The following is a 20,878-nucleotide window of genomic DNA, read 5'->3' as shown; positions in this document are numbered from 1 at the left end:
ATGTGTAGGCGCCTCCTAAAAAGTGTTACGGGTACAATACTCACTGTTTGAGGAACATATGGTAAACCATAATACTTTTCTTGGGTTTCCTTTAAAATATCGGTTGTTGATCCTTCGAGGGGATGTTTTCCGTGGTAAATCTGATCCAGGATTGAGTAGAATACCTGCATGAAGATATAAGTAGTTAAGACAGCATATGCTACTTTAACATTGATTAAAATTGCTCTATTTAGAAGTATAAAGCTGCTTTTGTCACCAGTAAACCCAGTTTACCAACCAAGTCCATCGTGACACTTACCTGAAGTTGCATGTCAGAGGCTGCCCCGACTTTTTTAGACTCACACAGTCTGGACACCATTGGTTTAGACAGAGGCTAAAAGCAATATGAAAACACATTGTTACTATTAGTTACATAAGTATTCCATTTCCTATCGGAGGGATGGGTACTGCTGCTGCTGCTAGTACTATGAAATCTATACATATAAAACATTTTGGAAATATAGCGCATTTACCCTCAGTAAATTTACCTTAGTACCTTGGGATAAGGGTTGGAGTCGCACCTCTTTTCTAAAAACTCTTTAAAACGTCATTCTTATTCATTCTCATGTTCTTTGTCATTCAGCACATCTTTTATTAGTTCATTCGTTTTATGTCAGACAGCTGACATTTCATAAGAACGCTTACGTATTCTAAACCGTATGCTTTTCATCAAATTCTATTAATGATAGGATAGAACGTATGGTCCATTTATACCCGTTAGCCAAATCTTTGCTCCCAGACAGAGATAGGGAGCACATTAATCTAACCGCACATGTTCGCCCGCTCCTCTCTTGTGCATGACATCAGATCCAATTTCAGGGAAGGATTTGGAAGCACAGTTGGCCATTGTCTTTGGTATGAAAAAAGCCCTGTTTTTTTCATCTTCAATCTTTGGACTACGCTGTTCTTGGCAGGATTTGAATCAGATTACACTACATTAAACATTTGGCCAACACGTCTAGAACAATTACTTAATTTAAGAACATGAAAAGATCGGACTTGGACTTGAACTGTCCAAATACCTCAGTAAATTACATCTAAGGGATGTCACCAAAGTGACCCTTCTGCTAGGGTAACGGACATGCATGTGTTTTACAAAATGTACTCTCCAGTATTTTAGGGGGTATATTCTATACAGCTTATAGAGCACATATAGCACCACTAATATGGTCACAAGTCAAGCGATATACCAGTTACTCATCTGCAATAATGGGGGTGTCATTTATTCCTCTTTACCTGTCCAGTCTGGTAATGCCGTGCAAACTGGTTCACAACACGATAATCACTGGCAAAATACTCCATAAGGATGGAGGGGACTTCGGCAAAATCGGTGGCACATCTGGTCCCTGTAAATCAGGATGGGAAAGAGACTACAGATGAAAAGTGTATTCGTATAACAACCTTTTAATATATCCTTAATCTCAGCTAATGTCAGACATTATAACTGTTATGCTGGAAAGATAGGGGTTTCATACAATAAGCACCACAAAAATACATGAAGAGTATCCTAAATGACATATTGCGTCTCCAAACCAAGTATCAGTGATAAAGTGGGCATCAACCCATCTAAAAGCCGTCCTCATTCAGTTTATTTCTCGGTTTATATGGCAACAACCTATCAGTGTCTCTTTTTGTGTCATGTGACGGGTAAGCATCCTACGGAATGATGAGAAGAATGATTTCTGGGAAGTGCTGAGCATTGACCCGTGTAAGGAACGAGGACCGGAATCCAGACTTGAGGTTGATTTAAGGCGTAGTAGGTGGAGCAGCACCTTTTACCGGAAGAAGTATTCTGATAACATTTTCAGCTAAAATAATCTATTTTTTTATTCTTAATGATGTTACTCTAAAGAACCAAATGCGTAATCACACAAAGAGCAAGGTCATCTGTTTGAAAAATAGCATGCTCTTTCTAGCAACATAATCAAAGTCATTGAAATCCATCTGTACTTTGTACACATTTGGTTCTGGTTCCAGAGACAGCATTCCCTGTAATGTTTTAGAAGGTTTTGGCACTCCTCCTGTCCAGGCCTTTGGTTCCCCTCCAGGGGTAAAATCTCTAACTAATTCAGATTTTGTTTGTAAACTGAATTGTTGGGATTAGACCACAAATTCTCTGTTGTGACGACATCTGGTTGTTTTAAGATCTTATAGGATGCTGAATTCATTTACATGCATTAGTCGCTTACAGAACTTTTTGAAACAAGTATAATCCTAATTGTTTATATATAGCTTGTGTTGTTTTCTTTGGTTTCCTATTCAGAGTTTAGCGGCAGGAGATGGTAGAACCTGCTCAACTAATTCTTTTACAAGCAAGCCAGGTGGACACAACCTAGCAATAAGTTACCCCTTACAATGACCCATCAAAGAAAGTAGTCAATGCCGCGGAGTTGACCGGTGATGATCCTGAAGAATTTTCAAATAATTACATTTTATTTGTAATAATTGATTTGTTTGGTATTTAGTGCTTAAACTCCGGGAACATTCTCCACTAAACCAGGAGTTTGCAGACCAGTTAAAGAAACTGTTCCCAAGGTTATATTTTAGTTCATCTATTTTGCATGGACTTCAATATATTTTAGCGCATGCAAATTTGGGCATGCATTATTTAGCCGCTGGAGCCAGAAGGAGACTTCTGTCTCATCTAAGTCCTCCCATTTACTGTACATGCCAAGTAGCACCCTCATTTACATAAATCACGCAGCGGCCAAGCACAGGTATGTCAGCAAAACATCAGTGTTCAGATAGCATGTGCCTATCGATTTCAGTGGGAGCCCTGCTCCCTGAACTAGAATGAAACCTCTAGGAGCATGTGCAAGAAGCATACTGAGGTATGCTCCCTGCTTTCATAGAGGCAGCTGGGGGAGGAGTTAAAAAAGACAGAAGTCTAATTGTTTAACTCCAATAACTGAAGAACGCCTGGACCTAAAACACTTAGGATTGCATTTACACTAAACATGGCATTCTAAACACAATTGTAAGTACTGCTGAATTGTCAGTTTTAATAAAAAAAACAACTGGATATACTTAATTGTCACTGGCAAGGCGCAAATACGTTGTTTAGGTTTCTTAAAATTTTTTGTTGTTTTTATGCGATTAAAAATGCATAGGAAAAAATAAAATGACAAAGCTGCAGCACAGGAGAGAGTACAGTTAATGTTTATTAAAAGTGGAACAGCACCTTTAACGTAACGTTACGCATGACCAAACCGAGCCTTGAGAAGCTCAATGGTGTCGGCCCTTCATAATACATTGTGAAGTCAGCGAGCTGTAATACTCACCTCTTCCGCAAACCGCGTGTTGAGTGAACGCATTTCTAAACGCATGGATCACATGAGAATGACAGAATGAAAACTAGTGTATTTGTGCAAGGTTTCTAAATTAGCGAGATAAACCTGGCATTTAAATCGCCTACATCAATGACGTAAGCTGCCATTTAAAAGAATACACCCAAAAGCATTTACTTTATGACAGCTTCAAATTATACCCTGAAGCAAACTGGCATCCACAGCCACATCCCACGCTAAGTAGGTAAACATTTTGGATTTGCTGTTTTCCTATGATAAGTGACATGGGTGTTTAACCTATTCTAGCTACTTTTCCTATTTGTTACTATAAATCGTACACAAGAGAATAGATCGACCAGTTTCTGAACGCATGAATGCCAAAAGACCTTTATAGACTGGAAACTTCCGTAGTTCTCCTCTCCAGCCAGCGGAACCGCAAACGTAGACATGTTACACATTAACAAAAAAAAGATGAATGACAACGCTACGCACACAACTCCACCTTGTTTAATTAACATGACAGGAATTAAGCCTTACCAGTGACGTGTTGATAGCGTGTCCGTCCAAGCATGGAATGCATGGCATGGCCCATTTCATGGAACAGGTTTTCCATCATACCCGGAGTCAGAAGTGTCGGAGAACTCTTGGTTGAACGTGGAAAATTCAGCATAAGAACAACAACAGGCAGCTGGTATTCTCCGTCCTCCTTCAGCCGCCCGCCTCGTATTGTGAAGTGGCAGTCCTGTAAGGGGCAAAGTATGAAATTACCAAAGGGAAATGTTTTTAGAACCAGCACCTGAACGCATCCACAGATTTCCAGCAAAGGGACAGGGGAAAAAAGAGAAGGAATTTCACTGTGATATTAACCCTTTCACCGTATTTGATGAACCCGTGCAAATTATACATAATTTTGTTTAGGAAAAGTCAGGCCTTCTTTTGAGATCATAGAAATACATAATATTTATTAGCGTTAAATCGATAAAATTATACTAAAATAGTATATGTTTTTAAGCAATCTTGCTTACATTTTCTTCTATACTGTAAATGTTGAACAATGACCCAATTTATGTTCAGCAACATCTCCCGTTTACAGTCATACCCCACATGTACACATGTTTTTATGTTGAGGAGGCCACATCCATGCTTTGTACGTTACTCTTTATTACATATTTTGTAATACTATTGGCCTAAGGGGTTTGGGGGTAGTGCTTTCTTTCTTTCTTCTTAAACAAAATATATTTTATTTTCATTTTTTATATGTTTGCACTGTTCCCAGTGCACTATGGCTTGAGATCCCTTTGGGGAACCTCTCATTCATTTTATATGCCAGTGATGTCATGGTGGCATCACTGGGCTCCATATCAGTTATATTTATATTTTATTCATATATCATTTTTTCTCTTATATATTTTTTTTTTTATATTTTGGAAGGATGAGAAACTTTTTTTATCTGTCAGCAGGAGGAGTAACGGGAGAGCCCGGCAGGGTCTAGAGGTACCGGTGGGTGTCAGTAGCAACACCTACGATACAGGAATAACATTTGGTAAATCAAAGCCTTCAGTAAAAACAAAAAAATACTGAATTTTTCATGTATAGATTGTATTTTTAAGCACGCTGGTAAAAAGAAAATGCAATCATGTAACCCCATGTAGTCTGTCCTCTCATAGACATGTTTTATTTCTTGAAATCCTTTACTGTCCAGTCTGTGGATGTGTAGGTTCCACATTAATTTTGTGTAATTATGTCTAAAACTGTGTGACTTCACTGATATGTAAAGGAGAACTTTAGTCATGTCAGATTCTCTTACTTATGAACCTAACTGTTCAGAGACTCACAGTCTGTCCTCTTAACACCCAAAAATTGGACTCTAAAATAGTTCTCTATAAGTTGTCCCCCATTTAAAACCTCCAGGCCACTGACTTCTGTGTGGGACCCTCACTACAAATCAACATAAAGACAATATTCCAACATTTTGTACCTGAGGAGGCTTTTCTGGTCTGTGGAAGAAGTCACAGTAAATGTATCCCAGCAAGCCTTCTTCTTCATGAACCACGGCCTGCCGATGGAAGAAATACTCAAACTTTACTTAGTGAAAGAACCAAAGTTGCACATGAAGAACACTATAATAACGCCACGTGGTGCTCATGGGGATTCATGTTTTAGTAATCCTCCCACCTGGACACAGCCAGTTCTCTCTACATGCTGCGCTGATTGAAATCTCTCAATTTTGGAGAAAGAGAACTGCAACTATTGTGTCATCAGCTTGACTACAAACTTAATGTAGGTTTGGGATATAAATTAAGAACTTATCTACTCCAAAAAACCCCCCCGAAAAAAAACAAAAAAAAACCACTCACACTGGATATATATGACCGGTGGTCTTTATCACTATAGAAACAAAATGAATCATCCGATCAGCAGGCATGGTTGGCCAACAGCTGCTCTTCACAATTTAAACTAGAATCACTTTTTGTACATATACCTCATATTATATCTTTATCAACTCAGATTAAGTGAAATAAAAAATATATACTTTTTTTTGTTTTATTTATTTTTTTTAAAACACACACGCAAACAAAAACCCAAAAAACAGTCCACTGACCAGCTTTCGGACATCTTCGTGCCAAACCTCCCCCTTCTCTGGTTCTTCAGAATACAAGGAGATGCCAAGAATTTGGTTAAAAAGGGTGTTTAATCCTTCCATGCAGGCACCAAGAGAGAAAAATGGAGAGTACAAACTGGGCTCTATATTATACCTGCAGAGAAAAGCAAAAGTTCCATGTATTCCGCTGAACGCTTTTATAATTAAATCTTGCATAAGAAACATCATTTATAGTCATTTATCATATATATATATATATAAGTCTGGCCCTTTAAATCAATGATTAATTGGCCATGGTTCAAAAGCCTTTTAAATTATACCCCTTTCGAAATTTAATTTAGAATCTCTTCTTGGCTAAACATTCTGGATGTCTAAACAGCACATACAAAATAAATCACAAAGTGGTTTGTATTAAATCCACCCAGTGAAGCTTCTAACGTAAAAGTTCAGATAAAACATATACAATAAAGAAAAGACTTAATAACACACACCCTTTTAATCTGCCCCATGTGTACTAGCCACGTGAAGGCCAACTTTCAGAGCGAGCTACAGAGATCTCGGCCCCGACTGTCATAACAATTAGAGCGATAGTCTGGTCCAGGCTTCTGTACTTGGCAGACTATAAACACAAGATGTTTGACATCTGCGCTACTTTTCGAGCTTATTCGTTTCAGCCACTGCCAGGAAAATATTTCAGTTTGCCCCCTCTCTCTCTTATTGTAAATGGGGAAAAAGCTCTGAAATCACAGAAAAGGTCAAGCAAACGTCTGCCACATTAACATACTCTACAGAACGCCGGTTATTAAAGGGACCGTCTAATAGGGGTCGACAAATCTGCTTTGGATCCTAGGAGCCAGGCAAAAAATTTAGGAGCCATCTTTTTTTTTCTTCCCCAATCATATTTTTATGTCCATATTATTACCCCCTGGTCTGCAGTTAAAGGATGATTGTTGGGACAATAAAACATAAAAACACACCATTCTTCAGTGCTGCATCGGTTTGTACGGTACTGCAATTAACCCCTTCACGACAAGGGGTATTTTACACCATAAAGACTCAAGCTTGTATGTTTAACCATTATTCTTACACACACACTAACACCATACAGTAACACACGCTAACATTCTACCCTAGTATACACACATGATAACACCACGCGCTAACACACACACATTATATGCTGACATACACACTCATGCTAATGCCATACTGTAACACCATAAACGCCATGCACACACTCTCCAACACCATACACACACCGGATAACACTATACATATATATAAAACCACAACACACACACACACACACACATACACTGAATCTTGCACTTCAATACAGTCCAAATACCGGTATATACTCACAGACTGATGGATTCTCAATGCTAGCCTTGTCCAGCTTTTACCCTCTTGTCACTCAAAACCCTGGGCTCCAGAGAAGTTGTTTCTAGTCACCAGGGTTTGTCGAGCCCTAATCTAATGCCCGTGAAACCTTCTATGCATTAAAGGACTCCGTGAGTAACCGTAACCCTCAGCAGCCAGTCGGTAGCAGGAAAGTGCTCCCATTCAAATCAATAAGACTTTACACATGTGCATCGGGGTCTAAACAGATCCCTGCGCTCATTATTCAATGGAGCCAGCGCCGGATCGGACTCGAGGGGAGTACATAATGTTAAGGGAGATGCATTTGGCCGAATGCTTCTGCTGCAGGGCATTTAGCTGGGGGCTGGGAAAGGGCCAAACGCATTTGGGGGGATTCAGTTCACCCACAAATTTCAAGGAGCCACGCAGCCATCATATGCTTTAAAGTGCATTTGGTGGCTGGAGTGTCCCTTTAAACAAGATGATCTGACATGAAGGAATGATCAGCACAGGCACAGCTTCCCAAAACTATCTACAGCACAATTATGCCTATTGTCGGTTTGGAGCTGCTCAGTTAAAAAGGTCTATTTTTATGGAAGTTGTGATCTGCAGCCAAAGGCATCAGAAAAAGCATATAGATTAATATCTGGGCTGTGCCTGCTGTGCAGAGATAAGTTAACGGGGAGGAAAAATAATCATATAATGCCTAAGAATGGTAAACATAAGGTGGTTTCTAATAATAAAAGTGAACCTATAAACACCATTACATATATTTAACGTAATATTTACACAGAGGTGACAGTACCTCTTCCTACTTCCTAAATACATCACGCTGGCTTGCAGATTTGTCTGTCTGGCTTCTAACTCCTACACAAGTTTGTCAAGCGCTGTAATGAGCATTTCTCAAGAAAATCAGGCTCCCCGTTCCATATCACTCGCAACATTTCATATCCAGACTTTTTTCCAGGGAGTCAACAGAACTTTGGTGCATTGCCAGCCTTTTTCCCTTATCTCAGATATATATATATATATATATATATATATTTATTACAAGTAACTCAGTGTCGGGGTGCATTTACCAAAACTGTAAAATGAATCCCTTTTCGTTACGAAGCAATGCATACACAGCCGTTCATACAAGGCAGAGAAGTGAAGAAGTAAAAATCAGATCATCTCACACCGAAAAAGCTTACAAATGGAACAATAGGGAAGGAGAGCTTTTCTTATGCGTTAATTACAATAATTTCACCTTCCGTGACATCCTATATATGACAGAAAACAGAACCCGCATTATTCACAGAGCAATTGAGAGCACTTTTACCGGAATCCGTATAATAGTTAGATTTTGCTGTCAGTGACCTTGAGGCTGGCAATTACTGTATCTTGCAGATGACACTCGTATCGGCGGCCCTGAATGACGGTCTGCCTCCACGTCTTGTCAAACATGCACTTACGGGATTAGAGGCTTAAAGCTAAAAACGACATGGAAAATAAGCAGAGCTGCAGGCCGTTTATCAATTGCGTTACTGTGTTTTTCAGTAAATGATTCATCTCCAGCCTGTTTTTTTTTTTTTTTTTTGCAAAGTGTGTGTTGTGGACCTTTTTCCATTTAATATAGAAATAAAGCCAATAGATAAAAACATGTGCTATATACCAGACAGAGTATGCTAGACTGTTCATTAGATCCCAGCGTGATCCCGGGAAGCTCCCATGTATAACCCGGCCGAGTGGATTAAGCATCTTTCACCCAGATGTGGCAGAAGCAGACATTCTCTGCATGGCCTGCACTATGTAAAGAAGTCCTTGTTTATTCACTAAAGGAAGACTTGTGGTGTTAACTCCTTGGCGTCACTATACATTATGAAGATCCACTCCAGGGAGCTTCTGCTGCAGGAAGAGCTTGGCTTGCCCTGTATAATGTATAGTTAAATCAGTGAGATTTATGCACCTAACAACTGACTTACTTATGCAGGGCTTCTTGCTGGAGAACCTTGCCACTGCTGGCCCTTCATAATCCGGGCCTGGACATTCTGACCGGTCCATAAGAGAGGTACTTACCTGTCGCACAAAGCTGTCATCCGTTCGGGTCCCGCTCCGCGCAGCAATCCTCCTCCATCACTGACACTATGTGTCCGGGAAGGACATTAATTCTAGGCGTGCGGTGAGGGAAGATTATTGCGCCACGTCGCGTGACCTGATCACATCGCAACTCAGTCAGAGGAAACATACAGGAGGGAAGCGGACGATGCTTCCCTGTGTATACAGTATGTGTGTATATGGGTGCGGGGGAGGAAACAAGAAGTTGGAAAGAGAAAAAAGGGAAAGATACAAAAAGATGTCAGCAAGGGAGGTGCAAAACAGACATAGGTAAAAAAATAAATTGCCAGAGGGGGAAAGAATAGAACTGAAAGAAAGACAGCAACAAGCAGAAAGCAGAGAAAGGAGGCAAAAAGAGCTTGATAAAGAAAGGAAACCCAGAGAATTGGCCTTCCGTGTATAACTGCTCCAGAGCCCAAAGCTCCACAATATGGCCTTATTCATAAAGAAAAGCGAAGCAGGAGACGTGAGACCAAAACGGTCCTGTAAACTCTATCAATGCCCCCTTTAAAAATATATTTAGGTTCCAAACTGCGAAACTACCGCGAGCAACTAAAAAAAGCACATCTATAAATACTGTATTTAGGGTACTATATACAGTAATATAACATCTGTACACAGGTAAAATCACTATAAAAAAGAAAAGTTGTGCTCAGTACCTAAGCGTTTTAACTGTTTTATAACTAGAATGTGGAAAACAAAAACTATCATATATAAGATAGTCCGACGAGTAAAACATTAGTGGTGGGGTTTATTATGTCACCTCCAGTTGCACACTCTTGGAACCTGAAACGTAGCAAGTGTTGTTTCCAAGTTAAGGAATACTCAATTTTAACATCAAGGGCATCTTGATGAACACACACACACACACACACACATTTGCGCACACACATTCACACACACACACACACTGCTTTTATCCTCTGCACTTGAGCGCCCTCTGCTGTGTAAGAAGTGAATATTGCCAAATTTTGTATCACAAACAAAAAAGCCCCGAAAACCAGCACTAGTGAAACTAGTGAATGGCTCCCTAATCTGATTTTTTTAAAACTTACGTGTTATTGCTGATCATTAAACATATATTCAAATACGTAGCGATCCTATACAGTATACATAAGAACGATGAAGCCAGCGTTTTTAGCCCATGAGAAGATGGAGTGTTTAGTTGAAGTCGATAGCTTTTATTGGGCCCACATTAAAAAAGGTGTGAAGTTACACAAGCATCCCTCTCCTGTTGTAATTGCATAAAACACTGTGCTGACATGTATGTAAAGGACCGGGGACAGCCTTCACTATATGAACAAAAGTATTGTGACACCTGACCATTACACCAACAGGGACTTTTATAACATTGCAATCTAAATACATAGACAGTGTGAAGTAGGTTGCCTTTGGAGCTATAACAGCTTTCACTCTTCTGGGAAGGCTTTCCACACGATGTTGGAGTTTCTGTGGGATTTTTTGCCCATTTATCCAGTAGAGTATTTGTGAGATCAGGCACTGATGTTGGATGAGAAGGCCTGGCTTCCAATCTCTGTTCCAGTTCATCCCAAAGGTGTTCGATGGGGTTGAGGTCAGGGCTCTGTATGGGCTGGTCAAGTTCTTCCACATCAAACTCATCCAACCATGTCTTTACTCTTTACTGGAACTTAGGGACCCATACTCTGCCAAACCCAGATTCATTTTTCAGACTTCCAGATGGTGAAGCATAACTCATCACTCCAGAGAGCACGTTTTCACCGATCCTGAGCCCAGCGGTGTTGTGCTTTACACCACTCTAGCCAACGCTTGGCATTGTGCTTATTAATCTTCAGCTTATGTGCAGTTGCTCAGCCATATAAACCCATCTCATGAAGCTACCGACGCAAAGTGCTTGTTTGGATCTCTGTAGTGAGAGATGCTACAGAGGACAGGTGATTTCTATGCTCTGCGTGCTTCAGCTGCCCCACTCTGCGAGTCCAGGTGGTCTACCGCTTCGTGGCTGAGCTGTTGCTGGTCCTAGACGTTTTCACTTCATAACTATAACACTTATGGTCAGGCGGGACAGATCTAGCAGGGCAAAAGTTTCAAAAACTGACTTCTGGCCAAAGTAGCATCCTATGACAGTGCCACATTTAAAATCATGGAGCTCTTCCGTACAATCCCCTCTACCGGCAATGTTTGTCCATAGAGATGGCTGCCTATGGGCTTCATTTTATACACATGGTTTCATTTTAGCAATGGTTGCGGCTGAACTCAGGATTTAGGAGGCATGCGCATTTACTTTTGTTCATATAGTGTATATTTGTAGAGAACATAAAAGCTAATTTTTTTTTGGAGGGGGGGGGGCAATGGACTGCTTACTCACCTTAGATTTATTATAGCGATAAGGAACCTATTGTTTTTAACAGCAGCATGTACGTACATATCGTACTGAAAAGAGGCACTTACTTCTCTGCTCGTGAAACACCACCATAGAATGGAGGATCCCAAGGCATCAAATCCTGACAAACAAGAATACATACAATTTTAACCCCTTCAGTACCTCAAGTCCCAGAACATTTTGGACATTTTTTTCAACGATTATTCCCCTTTCCTGCAGTGTACCCATGTAAACTATATATTGTTTTTTTTCAAGTAGAGAAAGGGCTTTCGTTTGATATCATAGTTAATTTGCTGAAAATTTAGGATGAGAAATTTAGTAAAAACTCCTAATTTTCTTAAATATATTTTCCACTCTGAATCCTCCCAAAATTAGGTAAAGTGATGGAAAATCCCCTCCAAATCTATCAATTCAGGGGTCCTGATTTCAGAAATAATTTATATAGAATTTTCCAGGATTTATAGGGAACATACTATAAGGTGTACATTATTCGTAGAATTTTTACATTAGGTATGATGGGATTGCAGCTATTTGGCCACCAATCACTGTCAAAGGTGGCCGCAGAAATTAGTTTCTGTGCTTTTTTTCACCAACAGGTCTGTGTTGCATAGATTTTTTTGCACAGGTTATGTGTTACGGCAGAGAAACCCGGCCAAAATTGTTTAGCTGCATCTCATGATTACAGAGATACCTTACATCCTTAGTTTTTTCTTTCTAGAGGGCCATATCCATCCCTTACATATAGTACCCTATAGGGTACTATTTATTTATACTTATGGCTTAACGGGTTCGGGGGTTGTGAACGGAAGGGAGGGGGTTATACCTTTTAGATGTTGTGTTAGGGCAATGGGATGTAAGGGTTTTTTCTTTTTATCGTTTATAATTTTTAATTTTTTATTGTTATTGTTTATTGTTGTTTTTTGTTATCAGTGCAGTGTGGTTAGAGGTCCTCTTAGGGACCTCTTGAACATGTTATTAATGTCAGTGATGTCACAATGACATCACTCCACTCACTTTATTGTTTATTTTTTTTATTTACTGTATTATTTTAGGGAATAACACTATTTTTCTTATTATTATTCATGTTGCAGCTTGTGAGAAGAGTGAGAAGCATGAGGTTGCGATGAGGCTGAAAAAACTTTGTCCACATCAGTTCCATATAACAGGCATGCATTGAGATTTATCTTACTGGATTTATCGGATTCAGCTTTGTCTTCATCGCGGCCATCATTTCAAAGTCTTTGAGGGTACTGTAAAAAAGAGCGGTCACAATGTTGCAATAAAGCCATCAACTTAATGCAAATGTCTGCTTCTGATTGATAACTTAAAAAAGTAGCAGATTTCTGGATGTCAGCTGCCTTTAACAATTAATGATCGCATTTATCAGGTTTCCTTCCTTCTTGGCCTATAAACATCCTAAAAAAACTAAATGATTGCTGATGTTATCTTAAAAGAAGGGTAAGTGGTACATTTGCAGCTTTAAAATCCTAGCAACCGAGTGATTTAGCTGTAGTTTGGCATAAAGCGCTTTTCCCTATCACCTCCCATCAGCCTAAATTTCCTGAGCCCTGCTCAAAGACATACGGTAAAGGTTTTAAATGCAGTTTTAAATATCACTCACCGTTCGCGTAATTTGCTGGATAAATTTTCAAGGAACATCATCACATTCTCTGTAACAGTTAAAAGAGAGACAACACAGAAAAAAGATTAATATCAAAGCAATCGTTATCGTATGTCAATAGTATAGAAGTTCCAGGGTGTGAAAGGACTTGGTGTTATAAACACAAGAACATCCATTATGTTCATTCAGCTGTTGACACGATATCAGTTGTAGATCGCGGCTACTGGCGTGCCAGAGCTTGTTCTTTCTAAGTACATTAGATACTCTGACACCAAGATTATCCCAATTCTATGAATTACAGACACTGTCGTTTACAGAGCATATAGCGGAAGAAATAGGCTGTCTGCGGCACTTCTGCTGTCGATAAGTATGTAGAACGTGGCACAACAATAAATAAAAATGAAAACATGTTGAAAATTAGGAAAACATGAAAGTCTACATTACCTGGTGTTTTTGCCATGGTCCCCAATAATGCCCTGTGCGCAAATGTGGGGTACCCCACGAGTTGGGCTAAATGATTTCTGCTAGCAAGTAGTTCCTCCAAGCATTTCAGCTGTCTGGCATTTGGATAAAGAAATATCTTGTAAGCCGCCTCTCGTACCTTAAGACACGAACGTGTTACAGATCGGTATGTTAAAAGTTTTCATAAAAGAAATAAGGTGCAACAAAAAAGGGTGAAACAAATTATGCCAAAATGAATAACTCAAACATTAAATTCTAATATTTATTAGAAAATAAAATCTTTGTATATTAAAATTAACTTGTCCTTAGTGTCCTGCAGACAGGTGGGGTTTTTTTTGGATGCGAATAATTCTTGTGTGGTGTTACGAAATAGGGAATTAGTTTACAATATTAGGAAGAGTTTAAAGATTTATCGCACAAAAGGTTAAATAATTGTTTTGTGTGTCTGTGTATATTCACATTCATGAATACTGGTAATAGTGCCACCTCCTGCAAGAAGAAATGAGCAACCTGATTAAGCATTACTTACCAAATCATCTGGCGAATCTGGGTGTAAACCATTGATTTGTATGTATTTTCCATCCCATGCAAACTGAGAGCGGATATGTTCAGGGATTATCTGACTGTCAATTCTATTGGGGAGGTTTGATCCCATTAGAAAGTCACTGCTTAAATCAGAGATTTCAACGTTGAGGTTCACTGCTTTATGACGCTATAACGGAAGGATAAAAAGAGATTGCTTAGTACCGAGTGTGGGCTTGAACGGGGTTAAAAATGGACTATTACTAGATATTGCTTTGTAAAGCCAGAGAGTCATCTTTGTAAGAATTCTCCTTGTGTCCGTGATGTGCTCCATAGTGTAAATGGGCCTTATTGAGGAGCTGGACACCCAAGAGGGTGATCTGCCCCCAGTTTTGCAGCAGGGGGACTGCTGTCCTAGGTCCGAGCCTAGGCCAGGATAAATCGCTGATGCCTGCCTAACTTTAATTCCAAAGTAATAACTCCCAAGCACCTTCTCTCCTGTTGTCCAAATCAGCTCAAACTAAATAGAGTGCTGCTCATTTCAAGTGTTTGCTGCCATCTCGTGGTGAAAGGTTGGGCAGCTTCGACACGCATCTCAAGATGATTTGTTAAATAAAGTCTTCCAACCTACTCCGGTTCAAATAAATGACACACACTGTCCCTCGGAATGACGTTACACATTTTGATGGATAGTCTAAACATTTCTATGAGTGTAACTCAGTGTAAGTCAAATCTCTTATTACAAACCCCAGGATGAATTCAAACCAACATAGTATTCCTATAAAATAAGCAGAGAATATAAAATACACCTCAACATATGAATCAGCTCCTCCTCACAAATTAGAGACTAAACATTAGCGCGGCACGCACCGTTTAGAAGAGCTTACCTTTTCCTTATCAAGGTGGATGCCGCTGATCTCAAAGTCCATCAAAAACAGCTCCGCTACTCGTCTTCGGATATTATAGAAGAAAATAAGTGATATATCAACATTCTGCCCTTAAATGACTTCATTTATTCACATTTAAAAGTTACAGGGCTAGTATAATTTTCCATATTCCCCCACCGATGAAGAAGGTATTTAGTAAATATGTTAATATTAACACTATACTTTCCACAGGGCAAATGTACCTTAAATGCTTTAAGTCGTCAATTACTGGAAGGAATACAACCACATTGATTTCTCATTAGACCCCCTCAAAACCTCCTGAGAACCAGCACTGGAGCCGATTGGGGGGGTGGGGGGTTATAGCATGTATACGCATTGCAAAGCAAGGGGCTGGGGCATAACACCTGATTCTGATAAATCCTTTCATGCACTCTACTGGGAAAAACACTGGTAATTTAAAGATGAAATTATTGTATGCATTAAAGTACATATCATAATGCATTGAAAAGGTGCTGCTTCTTATACTCTGAAGAGTACAAACACCCATTGGAGTCCTAACAAAAGTATAAAACTTAAAGTTTAATAATATATTCCCCTAAAATAGTTAGTTTGTGCAATACTGAAAAAAATAGATGCCGGCAGTGAAAAAGTTAAAACGTCTGCTGGGAAGTATAAATAATGAATTGTATAACTAGATGAGGGCTAAACCACCTGTAGCTAGTAAAATAATAAAGAGATTGGGATGTCTATACTCTATCTGTAAATGGATCAGACGACAGCCCATTCAAGTAAGAGAATAATTAAATAAACCGCCAGAGATTCATAAAAAGCAGGACTGCAATGCAGACGCCCTGCCGAGGGGAAGCGGACGGTCATCCCAACACTTCATACAGCGCGTCATGGAAACGGAAAATGATTCTTAAAAGATTTTTACTTATGTGCGCAAACCTTCAGAACACGTAAAAGTTAATTTAATATAAATTAATGTTTTGTCTAAGATGAACAGCGATGAAAAAGGGCAAATTTATGCTGATATACAAATATATGCAATAAAACCAGGAACGAAGAAAAAAAAGTGCCAGGTTGTATTTACACCGATCATCCATAACATTATTAGCACTGACAGGTAAAGGGAATAACACTGATAATCTTGTTATCATGGCGCCTGTCAGTGGGTCGGATATATTAGGCAGCAAGAAAACATTTCATCCTTAAAGTTGATGCGTTAGAAGTAGGAAAAACAGGCGATTGTAAGGATCTGAACGATTTTGATGGCTAGACGACTGGGTCAGAGCATCTCCAAAACTACGGCTCTTGTGGGGCATTCCTATCAAAAGCGGACCAAGGAAGGAAAAGCGGTGAACCGGCGACAGGGTCATGGGGCGGCCAAGGATCATTGATGCACGTGGGTTGGGGCGAAGGCTGGTCTGTGAGGTCAAATTCTACAGACGAGTTACTGTACCTCAAATTGCTGAAAAAGTTTAATGCCGGTTCTGTCAGAACACACAGTGCATCGCAGTTTGTTGCGTATGGAGCTCTGTAGCTGCAAGATGCCCGTTCTGACCCCTACCCACTGCTGTAAGCACCTACACAATGGGCACCTAAGCATAAGAACTGGACCAATGAGCAATGGAAGGTGGCCTGATGTGATGAATCACGTTTTCTTTTACATCACGTGTATAGCCGGGTGCGTTGATTACCTGGAGAACATGCAGCACCAGGAAGCATCCATGGAGGCCGCACCTCGCAACTTACAGGACTTAGAGGATCTGCTGCTAACATCTTGGTGCTGGATACCACAGAATAGCTTCAGAGGTCTAGTGGAGTCCATGCCTCGAAGGGTTAGGGCTGTTTTGGTGGCAATAGGGGGACTTACACAATATTAGGCAGGTGGTCATAATGCTATGGCTGATCGGTGTATGATTTCCTACTGTCCAGTATACAGAAACACAAAGCAGTCTCAATGCATGCACTGATCAAGTCTACAAACAGCCATGTTAATATTAGGATAAATAATAATAAAAAAGTACCTGGTTTCTGGGTCTAAACTGTCCAGAACAGATTTGTTGTCTAAAAGATTCCTTAAACTTTGACACAATTCAACATTTGTGTTTAACCTGAAAAAATTACACAAATGAATTAAATGTAATGGAAGTTTATCATAAATGGAGGTACGTTTTATACATTTACAAACAAACCTGTAGCGCTTTACATCAATATACACATACATCACATGTTCCTTTTGGAAACATTTGTGAGAATTTGTAAAAGTAGCTGTTATCACGCTATATTATATTAGAAGAAAAACCTTCAGCGTACTCTTAAATACGCTGCACAGAGATAATTATCTAATAAGTGAAGATTCCGGCCCATTCGTAATTTTATTCAAGGAATGTTTGTTCCATATATAGACACGGATAATAGACATATATAGATAGATAAGTTGAAAGGTTAAGTCGCAATAAGAAAATTAAAAAAAAAAGTAATTTTAAGGATTGTGTTGTTCTTATATGATTAACCTTTTAGAGGAAATAATAAGCAAAGAAACCTAGACAGATTATTTTTGTCTGTTATATAAGAAAATAAAAAAAACTTTTTTTCATAAGAACAAGCAAAGCCACATATTAGGTTTTATTGTGGAGCCTGTATACATTCATGCATTCATTCTAGAGCTTTAAAAATACAGTGACAACATACTTCTCCACCATGGTACCTATGTTTCTACACGCTTCTTCAGCAGCCTCTCTGAATGAAGAGTCCGGATGGGCAGCTTTCACAAAATCAGCCTGCGGACACAAAAAAAAGGGAGACGGAAAGTTTTAAACTTCACAAAATTCAATCTTTGGTACTTGAAGGGGTTTTCTCAACAAAGCAAGTGGAACCAGGTGACATTCGGGGTCCTCACAGAACTTTATCAAGCCATTAATGTGCTCCAGCAAATATTTACACACGCTGATCATGTGACTATGCAAATCACGTCTTTAAATTATCCTCATAGTGTAACAAACAGTAGAAATAGTATTATCATTATATCTCAACATATTGCAATGTGTTACATCATTAACACACGTTAGATCCTCTTCATAACAGCAAGAGAATTATATTATATACATCAGATGGGACCAAGAGGTCACCTACACATGTGCATGTTAAGTATTAACACAATGCAATATACTGGGCTTTAATGACAGATACTACCGTATTTGCTCGATTATAAGACGAGGTTTTTTTCAGAGCAAATGCTCTGAAAAATACCCCTCGTCTTCTAATCGGGGTCGTCTTCTAATCAGACCTCAAATAGAGGTCTGATTAGGAGACTAAGATCCAGATCCCCCGCACCGCTGCAGGGGACCTGGATCCTCCTGTCTCAATCGACCCCCCCCATCATACACACTTACCGGTGCTTCCTGCTGTGTTGCCGGGGCAGCGGGTTGACGTCTACGCGATCCGCGTAGACAACGTCCGCTGCAGCCGGAAGGAGGTGTGGCTAGCAGCGGGGTTGTCTGCGTCCGTCGCATAGACCTTCCCCGACTGTCAGAGATCAGAGTTCCCCGCACCGGTGCCGCACCGGTGTGGGGAACTCTGATCTCTGACAGCCGGGGAAAGTATACGCGACGGACGCATACAAACCCCCGCTGCTAGCCACACCTCCTTCCGGCTGCAGCAGAAGGCGACGTCAACCCGCTGCCCCGGCTGGAAGCACCGGTAAGAGAGGGGGGAGAGCGGGGGAAGGGGGGTGAGAGAGGGGGGGAGAGAGAGAGTGTGTGTGTGTGTGTGTGTTAGTTAGTTAAATGGGGGTATAAGGTGTGTGTGTGTGTGTGTGTGTTAAATGGGGGCATAGGGCATTTCTGGAGTGGTGAAATGCCTTATACCTCCCTATATGCCACTCTGCCCCATAATATGCCTTTTAACCCCCTAAATGGCAGAGTGGCATATAGGGGTATAAGGCATTTCTGGAGGCAGAGTGCTCTATACAATGCCTTTTAACTCCCTTAATGCCACTCTGCCTCCTGAAATGCCTTATACCTCCCTATATGCCACTCTGCCCCATAATATGCATTTTAACCCCCTAAATGCCAGAATGGGATATAGGGGTATAAGGCATTTCTGGAGGCAGAGTGGCACATAGGGGGTCAAAAGGCATACCATGGGGCACAGTGGCATATAGAGGGTTAAAAGGCATATCATGGGCCACAGTGCCATATTGGAGTGGCAAGCCTGGGGGGAGATGTGCGTAACTGGGGGACAGGTTGGAAAATACAAGAAATAAAAACAAAAAAAATATTTTTCTCAATCATAGCTTTTATTAAAAAAAATAGTTTACATGAATTAACATTTACTGATAAAACGTTTTTCCTTTGGGGTCGTCTTATATTCAGGCTTTTTCTTTTTTTCCTAAGTTAATATTCAGATTTTGGGGGGTCGTCTTATAATCAGGGTCGTCTTATAATCGAGCAAATACGGTATTTCTGTTGTTGGGGTTAGTTTGTTTTTTTGTTTTTTTTTTTACACTAAACATTATTATTTTTTGTTTGATATAGCGCAGTATTTTGCAGCAATGTACAATGAGTAGACAAGACAGTATACAATATGACTTAATAAAAAAGTGAGCTTACAATCTAAAGGGAGTTAGGGTGTATGTTGAGTGCATCTTTACAGGGACACTCCAGCAAATTATATATAGACATATATCTTTATCAGGATTCTGCAGAATCCCCCAATGCATTTTTCAAGGGGGGCACCATGAAAAAGGGTATCTCAACTATAGCATGCATTAACGTGCATATGATTGCCGGAGTGTCCCTTTAAAGACGGAATCTGCGTAAACACAATTGATTCCAGCTACTATTTTGTCTCATAAAGTAAAATCTACTAAAATGTATAAACACCCATCTTGCAGCTCACACGAGGCACATAAATAACCTGTTAAAAGGTTCTCACCAGGTCGGCCACCTTGCAGAGCTCATCAGACAGGCGATCGAATAATCTGACGGTGTCGGCACCTGGCGGCGTGGAACATACTTTCTCCACCAAGGATTCTGTATTCTTCAGGGCATTATCCTGAACTATCTGAAATCCCTCCGGGGTACTTAACTCAGGAACGCCAAAAAGACCCTGCAACACATATAGTAAACCGTGTGAGAAATACGATGCGCTATCAGCAACCGATCAGACTTACAGATTATCTGCAACAAGCAAACACAGCTGCGTCATATGTCACAGACGCAACAGTATCACAGTTAATACCGCCGTCTGGTAACCGGTTAAGACAGGGGAGCGCAGGTCACATTCAGCCACAGGAGAAGCCCCCCCAAGGCACACAGAGAGGATCTAGTTATGTAAACGCTGCCTAATGCCAGGCTTGTCTTTGTCTATCGGACCCCTTGAATGTAAGAGGAGCTGCGGAAATTGTTATTAATAAATAAAACAAATAAAAAAGGGTGAAAAACAAAGCAAAGCGAGCAGGGGACAGCCGTGTATTCAGAAGAAAGGATTTTGCTGATTTTGGTTTTGTTAAGTAGCCAATCACTGGCAGCTGAAGTGAATTGGAGTGCTTTCTGCGCATGCATGCGGGGAGTCTGTAAGACCCCCGGGAACTCTTGTGCGAGCCAGTGCTGAAGTATACTATACAGCACAGCG

The 20,878-nt window shown here is 40.2% G+C and overlaps 1 protein-coding gene across 1 annotated transcript in view; it reads right to left on the bottom strand.

Moving 5' to 3' along the window:
* MIPEP (mitochondrial intermediate peptidase) overlaps window positions 1-20,878 on the bottom strand; it is a 42,019-nt gene that overhangs the window by 18,216 nt on the left and 2,925 nt on the right. The window contains exons 2-16 of the mRNA XM_053456420.1: window positions 20,180-20,353; window positions 17,936-18,024; window positions 17,269-17,355; window positions 15,239-15,302; window positions 14,359-14,541; window positions 13,812-13,968; window positions 13,368-13,416; window positions 12,936-12,996; window positions 11,815-11,867; window positions 5,929-6,082; window positions 5,305-5,382; window positions 3,864-4,068; window positions 1,276-1,385; window positions 299-373; window positions 45-164 (exon numbers count right to left, since the gene is read on the bottom strand). Coding sequence (XP_053312395.1) covers window positions 45-164; window positions 299-373; window positions 1,276-1,385; window positions 3,864-4,068; window positions 5,305-5,382; window positions 5,929-6,082; window positions 11,815-11,867; window positions 12,936-12,996; window positions 13,368-13,416; window positions 13,812-13,968; window positions 14,359-14,541; window positions 15,239-15,302; window positions 17,269-17,355; window positions 17,936-18,024; window positions 20,180-20,353 — 1,659 coding nt within the window. The remainder of the gene's footprint in view (window positions 1-44; window positions 165-298; window positions 374-1,275; window positions 1,386-3,863; window positions 4,069-5,304; window positions 5,383-5,928; window positions 6,083-11,814; window positions 11,868-12,935; window positions 12,997-13,367; window positions 13,417-13,811; window positions 13,969-14,358; window positions 14,542-15,238; window positions 15,303-17,268; window positions 17,356-17,935; window positions 18,025-20,179; window positions 20,354-20,878) is intronic.

This window comes from Spea bombifrons, chromosome 2 (genome assembly GCF_027358695.1).
Source record: "Spea bombifrons isolate aSpeBom1 chromosome 2, aSpeBom1.2.pri, whole genome shotgun sequence".
NCBI classification, from domain to species: Eukaryota; Metazoa; Chordata; class Amphibia; order Anura; family Pelobatidae; genus Spea; species Spea bombifrons.
The sequence above is the reverse complement of the archived record's forward strand: the minus strand, read 5'-3'. Positions and strand labels throughout refer to the sequence as shown.